At 45.7% G+C, this 16861-nt stretch overlaps 1 protein-coding gene across 1 annotated transcript in view; it reads left to right on the forward strand.

Annotated features, from left to right (window-relative positions):
* Positions 1-16861, forward strand: part of fat2 (FAT atypical cadherin 2) — a 176481-nt gene that overhangs the window by 79378 nt on the left and 80242 nt on the right. Inside the window, 3 exon segments of the mRNA XM_038796111.1 lie at positions 6085-6146; positions 8137-8369; positions 8371-8449. Of these exon segments, the coding sequence (XP_038652039.1) occupies positions 6085-6146; positions 8137-8369; positions 8371-8449 (374 nt within the window).

Below are 16861 nucleotides of genomic sequence, written 5' to 3' on the forward strand. Positions count from 1 at the left end.
GAAATTTTACACAGGATTCCAATATCCAAATCATTTATATTTATCAAAAGGTCTGATTGCAATTCCTTCAAGGCTGAGGTACATTTATCAGTTCAAGCTATTTCTTGCTTCGATACATCTAAATGTTGAAATACTTCCTTTCCTCAATAATTTGTTGCTCTTTAGTAAATAATTTGACTAACTTTAGGATGCAATCAGACATTTGCGGTTGAGCTAAGCAGCTTTCATGATAGAAAAATGCAGCTCCACTGCCATAGTGTATTATTGCCACTGAAACATTTTCCACGTCAATTTGATACAGCAGTTACTCATTTCTCTTTCTCCTTTTGGTTTGTGTAGGGTGTTATTAAAATTGCCCGGAGCTAGTGCGCAAGGACAGATTAATGCATGGGAAAAAGAAACCATCAATTTGATTTTCATCTCCCTGTTTAGACATGACTGGAAATGGCATCAAGTAGCAATAACAACAAACCCATCTGCACACTTTATTGCTTGTAACCTATTTTTCACTAAGTATTTAGCTCTGACATGCAGCTAGCGTAGGCTATATATTGTCAAACACTGCTCAGTTTGTATATCTGATTGAGAATTTTCTCGGTTCAAAGACCCACGGCGCAGAATTTTGAGCGCAAAATCTGCGTAGACTCTCCAATACAGAAGGAATGTTGGACTGTCAGAGGTGACGACGTTTCAACGAGGCCCAGTCTGCAATCTTACGTGGGCGTAAAAAATTCCACAGTAATATTTTCGATGAAAAGGGGGAGGGAGTTATTTGCAGCATTCTGATCAACATTAATGGTCAACCAACATCGTGGAAACAAATGATCTTGTGATGATCATTTTGCTGTTTGTGGGACTCGGTTGCATGCAAATTAGCTACCACAATTTCTACATTACAGCAGAGACACCGCTTGAAAAAAGTACTTAATTGGCTGCAAAGCATTTTAGGATGCCCTGAGGCCATGAAAGACGCGAGATGAATGCACGTCTTTCAAGCTTCATGCAGTAATGTGAGTTTGTTTGGTTCAACTGGGAGGTTTCTGTCTGAGTCAGAAAGTTGTGAGTTTAGTCCTGTTCCAGGAACTGAATATGTAATCTCGGGATGGATGTTTAGGTGTATTGCTGTAGTAATGCTCCTTTGCAGGGATCCTGTCTTTCAAATGATACCTGAAACGGAGGCTCTGGATGACTCATTTAGGTGAATGTTAAAGGTCTCATGGCCATATTTGAAGAGGAGGAGGGTACACTGTTCAATCTTTCCTGAATGAACTCATTACTCATTTTGGCAACATGCAGACTAGCAACAATATTCATTTAGATAGTCACATTCATGGTCATTCACTGTCCTTGCAATAAGGTTGCCTTGAGGATGTGAGAAGCACTGAATATTTGCAAGTTTCTTTTTCTTAGATTTCCCAAATTGTAAGATGTTTGTTCAGAGTGGACAGAGGGGTCTGATTACATTGGACATTTAGCACGCCATTTTGTTTTCTCCTGTCTTTTTATCAAGATGGTCACTGATGGACTATGATTCACCTCTGTTGGTCAGTCAACACTTGTTTCCCACAGTGAGTTATTTCAACAAACGATTGCAATCATTCCACCTCTGCTTCTTGGGCCAAAGATTGCATGATCGAGGGCAGTGCAACAGGAAAGTGACATTGGCGATAAATGGAGCTAACTGAAGGCCATATCTTAGAAAATTGTATTCTTGGAAACAAAACGATGGCCGTTTCTTATACAGTGCTTCTCAAATCTTCTCCCACTGTGACCCCATTTTGAAGCTTGAAAATTGCGGTGACACCTGAGGAACACTACTTTCAACTTGTCTCTAGACTGAGAAATGCCCATCTCCACCTACCCTCTGTTTCCTATCTCTTAGCCAACTTCTAATCTATGCTGCCAAGGACCCATCAATCCTAAACATTTCTAATTTGCTAACCAATCTGCCATGTGGCACCGTATCAAATGCTTTCTGAAAGTCTAAACATCCAACATCCATAATACTACCCTCATCTACTGCCTGTGTCACCTTGTCAAAGAACTCGATTAAAATTGTCAGACATGATCTGCCCTTAACAAAGCCATGTTGACTGTCTAGTATTAACTTATTTTTCTCTATGTGTAATATTTAGCTTATCCCTTGTTATGGCCTCCAGTTTTCCCACTATTGATATCAAGCTGACAGGTCTGTAGTTTCCTGTGTTATCCTTTGCCCCTTTCATAAACAAAGGCATCATATTTGAAATGCTCCAGTCCCCCGGGACTAATCCTTTCAGGGAGGCCCGGAAAATTTCTCTCAATGGCTCCGTAATGTACTCCCTTACCTCTTTCAGCAATCCAGGATACGTCCCATCCGGGCCTGGTGACTTCTCTACATGGAGTGCTGCCAGCCCTTTTAGCACCTCTTCTTTACCGATTGCTATTTTGCTCAGTTGCTCAACGCCCACATTTTCAACTTGGCCATTGTCACCGCATTCTGTTTTGGTAAAGACAGAAGCAAAGTACTCATTAAAAAAAAAAAAAATTTAGAGTGCCCAATTCATTTTTTCCAATTAAGGGCCAATTGTAGCGTAGCCAATCCACCTAGCCTGCACATTTTTCGGGTTGAGGGGGCGAAACCTACACAAACGCGGGGAGAATGTGCAAACTCCCCATGGACAGTGACCCAGAGCCGGGATCAAACCTGGGACATCGGCGCCTTGAGGCAACAGGGTTAACCCACTGCGCCACCGTGCCGCCCGCAAAGTACTCATTTCGTATCTCTGCCATACTCTCTGCTTCAGTGAGCAGCTTATCCTGCTTTTCCTTTTTGGGCCCACTCTATCCATCACAAATCCTTTACTATTAATATGTTTGAAGAACATTTTACTGTTTGTTTTAACGTAGCCTGCCACCCTTTCCTCATGCTTCCTCTTAGACTTCCTTATTTCAGCCTTAGCCTCTCTCCTATATTTTAGATACTCTTCCTGATTTTAAAAATAAATTTAGAGTACCATTTCTTTTCAATGAAGGGGCAATTTAGTATTGCCAATCCTCCCATCCTGCACTTCTTTGGGTTGGGGGTTGAGACACATGCAGACAAGGGGAGAATGTGCAAACTCCACACAGCCAGTGATCCGGGGCCGGGATCGAACCCCAGTCCTCAGTGCCGTGAAGCAGTAGTTATAACCACAGTGCCACTGTGCCGTCCCTCTTCCTGATTTCGATTGCTACTATTATTCCTGCATGTATCATATGCCTCTTTTTTCTTCCCTATTTTCTCCTCAATAACTGTACTCTAGCTTTAGATTAACAATCTTTATTTATCTCTGTATGTACACAGCTTGCACCCTATTCATGTCTCCCATTTTATATTCACTGCTTCATCCACCAAAATGCGTTTCCAATCAACCTGCTACAGTTCAACTTTTAGACCCTTAAATGTGCCCCTTTTCAGTCTGGGATCTTAAACCGTGACAGATTTCTATTGTTTTCCAACTTCATATTGAACCGTATTATATTATGATTGCTATTTCCCAACTGCTCCTCACTCTGACATTCTCCACCTGGCCTGCCTCATTTCCTAGGACCAGATCCTGCACAGCTTTCTCTCTCGTAGGACAGTTCCGGAAAGTTCTCCTGCACACACTGCAAGCCTTTCTCCCACACTCAATTCTTCTCCCATTTTAGAATCATAGAATCCCTTACAGTGCAGAAAGAGGCTATTCAGTCCATCGAGTCCGCACTTGTCCTTGGAAAGAGCACCCTACTTTAAAAAAAATAAATTTAGAGTACCCAATGATTTTTTTTCCAATTAAGGGGCAATTTAGCGTGGCCAATCCACCTAACCTGCACATTTTTAGGATGTGGTGGTGAAACCCACGCAAACACGGGGAGAATATGCAAGCTCCACATGGACAGTGATCCAGAGCCGTATTCGAACCTGGGACCTCGGCACCATGAGGCAGCAGGGCTAACCCACTGCGCCACCATGCTGCCCTAAAAGAGCACCCTACTTAAGCTTAATTGAAATCCTAACTGTCACAACCCAACTTGCCCCGCAGATTCCATAATCTCTTATGCACGGACTCTCTTTCGGAGGCTCTCTTCTACTTCCTCCCCAGCATTTGGAGGTCTATAATAAATACCCAACAAGGTAACTGCTCCCTTCCTGTTTCTCATCTCCAACCATATAGATTCTAATTCATGAATGGCATCTCATTTCAAGGACCATAATACTACCTTTGACCAAGACTGCTACAGCCTCCTCCCTTTTTACCTCTCCACCCCTCTTTCTCCTAAAAACCTAATAGCCCCGGGATTTAAGTATCCAGTCCTGTTCTAATTTGAGCCAAGTTTCTGTCAATAATACTATGTTAAATGCTCCAGAGTAATTTCTGTTTCCAGTTCTCTGGGTTTGTTCACTATATTCTGTACATTTACATACATACAATTTAACCCGGCCCTTATGGGCAACATGGTGGCGCTGTGATTAGCACTGTTGCATCACAGCCCCAGGGACCCGGGTTCAATTCCGGCCTCAGGTGACTGTGTGGAGTTTACACTTTCTCCCCGTGTCTGCGTGGGTTTCCTCCCACAGTCCAAAGATGTGCAGGTTAGATGGATTGGCCATGCTAAATTGTCCCTTGGTATCCAAAAGGTTAGGTGGAGTTACTGGGTTACAGGATAGAGCGTGGGCCTAAGTATGGTGCTCTTTCCAAGGGTCGCGTTGGGCCGAATGGCCTCCTTCCGCACTGTAGGGGTTCTATGACAATCTCTTTCTTGCCCTTTGGGCGGCGACCCTTTCTTTGTTCACTGTCAACGCTCAAGCTTCCCCCACGTCCTTTTTCCTATTCCCCATCTTCTCTCTTTTGCCCTCACTGGCACTTAGGCCTATTAGTCAATCCATCCCTGCCTTACAAGTAATGCAAGTCATGGGAGTAGCCCAGTCCCAGGTACAAGGGTTTTTGCATATATTAGGCGAAGATCAAACATTGACCACAGCAAACCTTTCAAAAATGGTGGCAACATAGAATAATACATATATATCCATTTTGACATGAGTGAGGCACAAAGATGTTTACTTTCACTGAAGATACAGATTGAATAGGAGTAGTTCCTGATTTTAGTTTAATGGAAAATTCCTTTCCTTTAGCCATGGATATGGGATACATATATTGCTCGTGTATTGCTCGTTTAAGTCAAAATTAGAATAGAAACGGGGCGGCATGTGGCACAGTGGTTAGCATTGGGACTATGGCGCTGTGGACCCGGGTTCGAATCCCGGCCCTGGGTCACTGTCCGTGTGGAGTTTGCACATTCTCCCCGTGTCTACATGGGTTTCACCCCATCAACCCAAAGATGTGCAGATTAGGTGGATTGGCCACGCTAAATTGCGCCTTAATTGGAAAAAAAATAATTGGGGACTCCCCAGCAGGTGAGTTGGGGGCGGTTCGGGGGTCGCGTCGGGGCTTGAGAGATTGGAGTGCCATACATGTTCACTGCCGGAGCTCGGAAACAAAACAGAGTTCGCTAGCGGGGTCCTCACTAATCCTCTCCAGAAAGCACTTTTTTTTTAGTTAAATTGCACCCTTGAAGTTTGGGATCCACCATTTGTTCATCTTCATGGACTGCCTGTCGTCCCAGCAGTGGCCACGGCTCTATTTCAGCAGAGCTGGGACTACAGTGCTCCTAGTCAATCAGATTGGCCGACAGCTCTCTCGGGCAGGACTTTGTCCCGGATGGAGGTACAGCCGATACAATTAAGGACGTCCCCAGTGTATCATCGCTGCCAGGCAGCCAGGACCCTGGTCGGAGTGATGCTGACACACGTTCCTGTCTGGAGAGCACGGATAACTCACATCCTGTAAAATCCACCCCATAAGAGTGACATGGACATATGATTACTTTCTAAACCATTTCATGGCATTTTAAGATTTTAAAACTATTGAGGACGGTAGAGGGTGGACTCAACTTAATTCAGCTAAACGTGTTTCATCTCATTGCACCTCCCATAAATATGTACCCTTAACTGAAATCATTTCTACTTATGTCTTTACAATATATCTTTACAAATAATTGCTTTCTTCTTTTTGATTCTAGGTCTCATTACTACCACAGTGCGTAAGCTTGACCGTGAAAAGACAGCCGAACACAACCTAGAGGTGAGTAGAATAAGACCATCAGGTTAGCGGTCAACAACTGAGGCCACCCCCCCCCCCCCCCCCCCCAGTCAGAGCAAGACAATGGTCAAGTTGGACAACTCGCTCCGTCCTTTGCATATATAAAGGTGCATCATTGTATATTTGAAATTGATATTAATATCTAATGGACATCTTGTGGTGCAGTTGGTAAAGACCCTGCCTCTGAGTTACAAGCTTCAGATTACAATCCCACTCCAGGACTTTAATGCCAAGGAAGATGCATTCACAACAAGGCCAAACAGGTTGAATATCAACTTGGAAATCCTCCTGACAAATGCCAATGGTAAGAGCACAGGGGATTCCTGGTCAACTATGTAATGGAAAGAAATTGGAGCCACGACCATCACTATCCATAGCTCCGAGCAACAACAACAACTTGGACTCCTTGGCCAATTTGGCTGGACCATTGGTATAGATCAGATGGAGTCAACAGCAAGAGGATCGACCCCCATTTCAGTTGGGGGTGGATTCGGGTCCCGCCTCCGTCCCCAGTGGTGGAGTTCATGCTGCTGTGGGTCGGACCAGCCCTTGGGCAGAGAACTCAGAAGAAGGAGATTAACATCTAAAAGAAAAATTATTTATTTCATGAGGAAAATGTAGAAAATCAAGCAGGTAACCGTCAGCGCAGTGACTAGATTCAGAACATTCACAATTTTCGTGATTCGTATTTCCACAAACGGCCGGCTCTCCTCCTCCACCCGTTTTGCACCATCCGCCATTAATTTTTGTTGGAGCAGGACTCTTACTCACTGCGACACTACCGTGCTGACCCTTGGCCATGCTAAAATTGACCCTTAGTGTCCAAACATGTGCAGATTAGGTGGGGTTATAGGGTGACGGGGATAGGGCAGGGGAGTGGGCTGAGGCGGGGGGGGGGGGGGGGGGGGGGGATTTCGGAGGATTGGTGCAGACTGGATGGGCAGAATGACCTTCTTCTGCACTGCAGGAATACTATGATTCTCTGGTTCTATCTCAGAATACTGGACATGAAGCCTCTCAAGCAGCCAAGAATGTGAAGGTCTGCTCCATGTTTTTCTTATTCACCTGGTTTTGTCACACATTGTCCCTCATATGGACAGGCATAGATTGTTCTGACAAAACCATGCCTCAGGTGATGGTAACAAAATGTGAATTCAGAAAATTGCACCCAGATAGCTTTCTGCCGTGCCAAGTTGGTGGGGAGAGTGAAGGCAGAATGGAGTTCTCAGCTTTCTTTCCCCACTTGCGCCTAAATTGCAAGAAAGCTTATTGTGTCTGTTATCCCATAAAAAAGAGGGATAGGTTTGGGCCTCCTTATGTTAAAAGATTTCGGCTGAATGCTCTGATAGATTTGTGTACTTTCTCTTGCTTGGATATACAACCTCTAATGGTTACAACCTTCTAATAGTTGCCCTATTATCTAATTTATTTTCTTTTCATATATGAAATGATCTGTTTGAGTTGCTCGCAGAAAAATACTTTTCACTGTACCTCGGTACACGTGAGAAGAAACAAATCCAATCCAATCATTGATCTCACAACGGGAAACATTCCCACTTCGAAACATTATCATAGAATCACTTGGTTTTACAATGTGTGATTTGGTGACAAGATGGTCTCTGACAGAAAATCTGAACATCTAGTTTATGATTTTTCACCTTTTCCCACCTGTGGGGAACCTTAAATCATGAAATTGCCTTGATACTATACTATGCTCACTGAAAAGTCAAAGACAATTGTTTTTATTTCCATACCAACACTTAAAGCAATCCAAATACACCCATGTGCCATTTTGATGGTGAGAGGGGATATGAATTAGAAGGTATGTTACCATTGATTTTCTCTGTTCATTAGCGTAGCTAAGAAGCTTGTAAAGCAGCATTGGTTCGCGACAATACAGGGAGATGGTTGCATCTATCTTAACAACATTTGGAAATGTTGGGAACAGTTTGCTCTTTCTGTTTCCTCACAGGTGACTGTCAGTGACAACGGTGTTCCCCCGAGACAATCCACAGCAAAGGTGATGGTGGAAATTTTGGATGAAAATGACAATGCTCCCAGGTTCCCAGAAGTCCTATATAATGTTAGACTGCTGGAACGCAACAGCTCCACAGAGCCTGAGCCCATCTACAAGGTGATCGCTTCCGACCGAGATATTGGTCCAAATGCAGATGTTACCTACAGCATTGAGAACGATGAGGAAAAAAAAATTCAACATTCATCCGAAATCTGGGCTGGTGTCATCTAAGTCGACATTCATAGCAGGGGACTATGACATCTTAACAGTGAGTAGGAATGTTTCCTATTTAAACCTTTTCATTTAAAGTTTAGTCTTCTGAGTGGATGGAACTGAAGAATATAATAGATGTGAAGTGCAATGGAGTACGTAGAGTTTTCTGGGGAGGGGTGTTTGCTTTGATCTGAGTTTGCAGGTGGATGGGAAGGGCGGCACAGTAGTTAGCACTGTTGCTTCACAGTGCCTAGGTCCCGGATTCAATTCCCACTTGGGTCACTGTCTGTGTGGAGTCTGCTCGTTCTCCCCATATCTGCATGGGTTTCCTCCGGGTGCTCCGGTTTCCTCACACAAGTCCCGAATGATGTGCTGTAAGGTGAATTGGACATTCTGAATTCTCCCTCAGTGTGCCCGAACAGGCACCGGAGTGTGGTGACTCGGGGATTTTCACAGTAACTTAATTGCAGTGTTTAATGTAAGCCTACTTGTGACAATAATAAAGATTATTATATTGTTATTAACAGGTGCCACATAAATCTTTTTTTATTCTTTCATGGGATGTGGGCATCGTTGGCAAAGTCTGCATTTGTCATCCATCCCTTAATTGCCCTTGAAGTGAATGACTTGCTCCACGCCATGTCAGGAGGCATTTTAGACTCAACCACATTTCTGTGGGTCTGGAGTCACATGTCAGCCAGACCAAGTAAGGACGGCAGATTTCCTTCCCTAAGCGGCATTAGTGAACCAGATGAATTACGGCAATCAACAATGGATTCATAGTCATCATTAGACTTTTGACATTGAATTCAAATTCCACCATCTGCCATAGTGGGTTTTAAACCTGGGTCCCCAGTGTAATTTTACCTTTTTCATTAGGCAGAGGCAAGTCTGAGCCGGTTTGAAGAAAGTACTAACTTTTCTAATAAATCTGAAACTTGCCATAGCAGAGCCGGAAGGTGGCAAAGGGTCACCTGACCACCTCCAGTCTTGTACCCTATTTGTGTCCCAGGTAGCAAGAGGGTGGCAGTATTTAAATTAAGGTTGGGATTAAAGTGTGGAGCAGGTCCAGAAATGGATAAAAACAAATTAGTGCAGATGCTGGAATCTGAAACAAAGAACAGAAAATACTGGGCAATCTCAGCAGGTCTGACAGAGAAGGGAGCTTGTTAGGCAGTATAGCGCTTGGGGAGAATGGGATTAAAGGCTATTGAGAGAAAGCAAGATTAAGCTATTGAGTTGGATGATCAGCCATGATCGTGATAAATGGTGGAGTAGGCTCGAACTAGCAAAAGGCCTCCTTCTGCTCCTATCTTCTATGTATCTATGTATCTATGTAATGCTTTGAGTCTGGATGACACTTTGTCACAGCGAGAGATAACTGGAAATGGGGGGAAAATTTATATTGTTGTGGGGAGTAGATTGGTGGGGATGGATAGAGGGCCAGCGATAGGTGGAGATTTACAAAGATGCTGTGGACAGAAAGATAAAGAAATGTAAATGAGGGTGATTACGGCTAAGAAGGTGCTGATCGTGGCCAGAAATGAGAAACCTGCTCTGAGTTAAAAATCACCCAGAATAGGCAGCACGGTGGCACACTGGGTTAGCACTGCTGCCTCATGGTGCCGACGTCCCAGGTTCGATCCCGGCCCTGGGACACTGTCCGTGTGGAGTTTGCACATTCTCCCCGTGTCTGCGTGGGTTTTGCCCCCACAACCCAAAGATGTGCAGGGTAGGTGGATTGGCCACACTAAATTGCCCCTTAATTGGAAAAAATTAATTGGGTTCTCTAAATTAAAAAAAATATCACCCAGATACATTTTTATTTTACTCTTGCATTTCAGTTACATTGCAGAAAGAAATCTATCACAGTGATACAGTGGTGTAGTCATTGGACTTGCTCCCGGGATCAACCTGGTCTGCAAAGCCTCGCCTGATCTATCGTGATCCGTGAGACGATGCAATGTAATTCCCCCCCATTGTCGTTTTGTGGTAAACCTGAATATTAAAGTGAGACATCTAGGGCGGGATTCTGCGCAAATCGTCGGGGCAGGAAAAAATGACGCAAACCACTCAGCTAGGACGGCTCCCGAGTGGTTTGCGCCGCGCTGGCCGGCGGGAACGCCACGGCAATTGGCGCCGAAGGGCCTCCGCCGGCCGGTGCGAGTTGGTGCATACGCGGGAGCGCCAGCGTCTGCTGGCATCATCCCCGCGCATGCGCAGGGAGGGGGTCATCTCCACGTCGGCCATCGCGGATCGGTACAAGGCTGACACGGAGGAATAGAGTGCCCCTACGGTACAGGCCCGCCCGCGGATCGGTGGGCCCCAATCGCGGGCCAGGCCACCGTGGGGGCTCCCCGGGGGCCAGTTTGCCCCGCCCCCCCCTCCCCCCCCGAGGACCCCGGAGGCCACACATGGAGCTGGGTCCCGCCGGTAAGGACCAACCTTGATTTATGCCTGGACCCTCGTTAAATGGGCGGGACTTCGGCCCATCACGGCCCGGCGAATTCGGGCGGCCCCGGGGCCATTGCGTTGTGCCGGTCCCCGCCATTCTCCGAGGCGTGCAGCGCGATTCACGCCGGGGCGATTTTTGGGGGCCGGAGTATTCGGAGGACGGCGGGATTGAGATTCACGCCGACCCCCGGCGATTCTCCGACCCGATGGGGGGGTCAGAGAATCCCGTCCCTAGTCTCACTTTAATAGGCAATTTCCTTTTAAAAAAAATTTATAGAGGACCCAATTCATTTTTTCCAATTAAGGGACAATTTAGCATGTCCCAGCCACAAATTCTGGAGAGAAGCATTGATAGAATTGGAGGGGCCTCCAGAGATAGAGGCCCCCACGGTGTGTGACCCCCCCCCCCCCCCCCCCCCCCCCCCCGCAAATGGCGTCAGTCCATTTTCTTTTCCATAGATGTCACGCCCAGTCCCCGAAAGAAAGGAGTCGGAGGGATGGTGAGGAAATCCCAGCAGCTGCCGCTGTTCCTCGACCAGGGTGCTTCGGGGTCGGACGGGACCCAACAGGGCCCGTTCCACCCAGCACAATTTAGTACCCAGGGGTTCCAGCGAATGGAGCTCTTCATTGCACAAAACGGGACTATGTGCGTCCTCGGCTGCACGTTCCCCGCTGAGGCACCTTATCTACCCAGGTGCCGTTTTATAGCATTGTGTTTCTCGGCACTGAGAGCACTGGGAAACACATGACTAACATGCTTGCTATGGGACTTTGTTCCTATTTAGTTAAATCCCGCCCAAAGTCGACAGAGGACATTGAAACACTTATCGATAAATACCCATCTGATTGACTAATGTTCCTTAGGGAAGGAAACCTTCCCTCCTTACCTAGTCTGGCCTCACGTGACTCCAGACCCACAGAAATGTGTGGTTGACTCTTCAATGCCCCCTGAAATGACAAGCCACTCTATTAAAGGGCAATTAGGGATGGGCAATAAATGCTGGCCCAGCCAGAGCTGGCCATGTCCCATGAACACATTTAAAAAAATCTGTAATAAGTACTGCTATAGGTATAATTGCATTATTCTGGAGATAAGCCAAAGCTGTCAACAATGAACAAAGCCTAGATATGAGCCTCTTCATTGCAGTCTGAGGTGTCACCTCTTAACAAAAACATAAGCATTAAAAGTGGCAGACTTCATACCACTTGAAGGTCGCAGGAAATATCAATTTTACTCTCTTTTCCTTGAGTTTTATTTTTTTTTTTAAATTCTCTGTATTCACCGTACAATCTGTAGGACTTTGTTTTTTATTCTTTTTTAAAATAAATTTAGAGTACCCATTATTTTTTCCAATTAAGGGACAATTTAGCATGGCCAATCCACCTACCCTGCATATCTCTGGGTTGTGGGGGTGAGACCGTCGCAGACACGGGGAGAATGTGCAAAATTCACACAGACAGTGACCCAGGGCCGGGATCGAACCTGGGTCCTCAGCGGCGCGAGGCAGCAGCGCTAACCACTGCGCCACACTGCCGCCCAATCTGTGGGACTTTCAGTTGTTCTCCCTGTTGACTCTTGTTGGAGGTAAAGCAATCCCATCCCTTTAACCCCACCTAGGGGCAATTTAGCATAGCCAATCCATCTAACCTACACATCTTTGGACTGTGGGAGGAAATGAGAGCACCCGGAGGAAACCTACACACAGCGGGGGGGGGAAAGTGAAAACTCTACACAGAGAGTTAACCAAGGTCAGAATCGAACCTGGGCCTCTGGTGCTGTGAGGCAGCAGTGCTAACCACTGTGCTGCTCTGAATTTTGTTATTTATTTTTTTTAAAAATGTATTTTATTACAAACATGTATCAAAACAGGTTACAGCAAATAAACACCGTGGGAAACATACTTCCCAGCAGTCAACTATACACTCCTTTTCCCGTTTTCACCCCCCCCCCCCACCCACCGCGACAAACAGCTCCTCAAACATGGTCACAAACATCCCCAACCTTTACTCAAACCCCCCTGCAGAGCCCCTAAACTCCTACTTTATCTTCTCCAACCGCAGGAAGTCGTACAAGTAACCCAACCAAGCCGCTACCCCCGGAGGCGATGCTGACCGCCACTCCAGTAAAATTCGCTGCCATGCAATCAGTGAGGCGAAGGCCACAACATCGGCCTTCCTCCTCACCATGGGCTCCAGCTTCTCTGAAACCCCAAATATCGCCACTAAAGGGTCCGGGTCCACCTCCTCCTCCACTATCCTGGCTAAAACCGCAGACACTCTCACTCAGAATCTTCCCAATTTTTCGCAACCCCAAAACATGGGTGCGTGATTCGCTGGCCCCCGCCCATACCTCTCACACTCATCTGCTACCCCCTGAAAGAACCCACTCATTCTCGCCTGAGTCATATGCACCCTGTGCACCACCTTAAACTGTATCAGGCTAATCCTTGCACAAGAGGAGGTCCCGCTTACCCCACGCAGTGCCTCACTCTATGCTCCCCAATTGATCTCCCCTCGCAACTTCCCCTCCTATTTCTCTTTGATCTTCACCATGCGCTCGCCTCCCTGCTCCCCCAGCCGCTTGTATATATTCCCAATTCTTTCCTCCCCTTCCACATCTGGAAGCAGCAGTCGTTCCAGAAGGGTGTATCACAGCAACCTAGGGAACCGCCCCAGGCAACCGAGGAACCCTCTCCCCCGGCAACCTAGGGTCCCGCCTAAATTTTGTTTTATAATGCTCCCGTGAACTGCCTTGGGACATTTCATTACATTAAAGCAATGTATAAATGCAAGTTATGTTGTCATTGTTGTTGTTATTAAAGCATAATTATCTATTCTCCTGCAGCTCTCTTCTCGTTCCCTCGAGGTATTTTCTTTCCTTTCACTATTAGGCTTTATCCTCTTGCCCTGGAGACAAACCTGATTCTCTGATCTCTGATTTCTAGGCCTTATTCAACATTTTGTAACTCTGGAGAATTACTATTCTTATTACCCTGGAATTAGGCCTAATTCTCCATTCCTCGGTTTGTAGGTAGGCCTGATATGATCCTCTCATGTATGTAGTTGGGAGGATGCGGTGTAGGAATCAATTTTGTGGCAGTGACTATTGGAGGAAATTTCTGCTTGTTCGATATGGGACAATGAATGAACAGCAGGAGAAATCAGAAGCAGTGGAAGGGTCGAGAGAGGTGGCGGTGAGGTAGTGCTGAGTATCATCAGCAAACCCATGGAACCTGATGCATTGCCACTTAGGTCCAGCATGCGGATGAAACTCATAAAATTAGAGAAACTTTAAGGTGACTATTCAGTCGATCATCTCTGTCCCAAACAGTGGTCTTGCTTAGGTCCACACCTGGGATTTTGTCCTTAACCTTATTGTTCTGTATTCTCAGTTCAATCCCTTTCAAAAATAAATAGCGGGAACCGAAGGAAAGCCAGAGGTAATTGTGCATGAACAGCAAAAGAAGCCATTACAGGAGGAGTTACAGGAGACCGGAGAAAGATATTGAAGCAGACAACTTAGTTTCCTCCTAGTTACAGCACAGACACAGACCATTTGGCCCAACTGACCTACACCAATGCTCATGCTTCACACTAGCCTCCCACCCGACTGTTCATAACTCTGTCAGCATATTTGTCTATTCCTTTCCACCTCATTTATTTAACTTTAAATACATCTGCACAATTTGTCTCGACTGCTCCATCTGACAGCAAGTTCCACATTCCACCCACTCACTCTCTGGGTAAAGTAGTTCCATAATAGATTTCCTTTTTAGATTTATTAGTAACTATCTTTTGTAAAAAGTATTCTGGTCAGAATTTTACATTGCTCAGGTGCACGCCCGGCCCAAAAGTCTGTAAAATCGTGGGAAAAGATGTCGGGCGCGCATCTGACGTTACTGCACACCATATTTCGGTCGGCTGGCAAGTGTGAAAGCCGGAAGCGCACCCGGCAACAATTAAGCAGACAATTTAGCCCATTAAGGGGCCAAGTGAACACAATTTAAATAGGATGTCTGATTTTATGATTGGCAGGAGGGCTGATTAGCCAGGTGGCCTGTATGTTTTAACTTGAACCTAGATCCAGGGCGGAATGAACTGTCAGGGCTGAAGTAAAATTTAAAAGGGTGCCTGGGGACTGAGTTTTGTGTTTGCCTGTGCTGCCTAGACACTGTTTGCATACTTTTCCCATCAGAATTTACATTTCAGCAGCTCCCTGAGCTGTCTCCCCCGGGGGAGCATATTGGAATTCTGGCCTGCACCCTCCGTGCTTCCTGTCCTCCACATCAAGGATGTGCCTTTCCCAGCATGCATTTCATGCTGGCTGCCAGTTAATTAGCCAGCCAATAGGAAATTGTGCTCCAGGGACAACCATGGCCAAGAATGCATTTCACGCTCGCTTCTGTGCTCGGCAAGTCAGCGCGCTCAATGGGCGCAAAAAATCCCGGCCTCTGTGTCCATCCTACCAAGCCTCTTCATAATTTCAAGGACCTCAATCACTCCATGTCTCAGCCTTCTCTTTTCAAAAGACAAAGCAAGCTCTTGGAGAGGAAGTCTTGGTGATCATTACTGGATAAGCAGTTGGAAAGTTAATCTGCCAAATTGTGGAAAGCATAATTCGAAAGCAAGGTTGACCAAGCATTAAAAGGGCATTGTGAAAAGCAGAGCAAGCCTATTTAATTTTGTGCAAGGAGAAATAGCAGAAGGACATTTTAGTCATAAATTCATGTGTGTAGTTGATACACTATGTTGTCTATTTATAAGCAAACAGAAAAAGGGTTGCCAAATGTTTTCTGTGAAACCGGTTAATATTCTAAATAACATTTAAACAAAGACACCAACAAAGATATGTTTAATTGCAGTTTCTCTGAACACAGAATCCATTAAATAGAAATAAAACCTGATTACAGGGAAACAAGGAAGGCGTGCTAGGATTATAGTTTAAACATGTTGATGTGTTGAAGGCAAATATGTTCACGTCTTTTAATTAAGAATGATAGAACCTTTAATGACACGGAGCCCTCAGGTAAACGCAAGAGATTTTTTTTTGCCAACAGTAGCTTTGCCCAAGATATATATATTTTTTTCTTTTTTGTAAGTTTAGAGTACCCAATTCATTTTTTCCAATTAAGGGACAATTTAGCATGGCCTATCCACTTACCGTGCACCTCTTTGGGTTATTGGGGGGGGGGACCCACACAAACACGGGGGGAATGTGCAAATTCCACTTGGACCGTCACCCAGAGCTGCGATCGAACCTGGGACGACGACACCATGAGGCAGCAGTGCTAACCACTGCGCCACTGTGCTGCCTCTTGCCCAAGATAGATGATAGGTCAGCTTCTTTTGGAAGGCTATTGATGGAGGCAGTTGCATAAAACTCACAGTCCAGAAGCTGACCATTCAGCTCAACTGCTAAATGGTATTCATGTTCCTCATGAGCTTCCATTTCTGACTTTATCGGCACAGCGTTCTATTCCTTTATCCCTTATGTATTCATTTAGTATCCCCTGAAAGAATCTATACAGTTTGCCTCAAGCATGCCGTTTTTTAGCAAGTTCCACACTCTTTACTTATGGGTAAAGAAGTATCTCCTGAACTCCAAATTTGATTCCTTAGTGACTATCTTCCATTATGACCCTAGGTTTTGGATTTTACCACAAGTGGAACTATTTTCTTTAGGTCTCACGGTAGCATGGTGGTTAGCATCAATGCTTCACAGCTCCAGGGTCCCAGGTTCAATTCCCGGCTGGGTCACTGTCTGTGTGGAGTCTGCACGTCCTCCCTGTGTGTGCGTGGGTTTCCTCCGGGTGCTCCGGTTTCCTCCCACAGTCCAAAGATGTGCGGGTTAGGTGGATTGGCCATGCTAAATTGCCCGTAGTGTAAGGTTAAGGGGGGGTTGTTGGGTTACGGGTATAGGGTGGATATGTGGGTTTGAGTAGGGTGATCATTGCTCGGCACAACATCGAGGGCCGAAGGGCCTGTTCTGTGCTGTACTGTTCTATGTTTTACA

The sequence above is a fragment of the Scyliorhinus canicula genome, chromosome 4 (assembly GCF_902713615.1).
Source record: "Scyliorhinus canicula chromosome 4, sScyCan1.1, whole genome shotgun sequence".
NCBI classification, from domain to species: domain Eukaryota; kingdom Metazoa; phylum Chordata; class Chondrichthyes; order Carcharhiniformes; family Scyliorhinidae; genus Scyliorhinus; species Scyliorhinus canicula.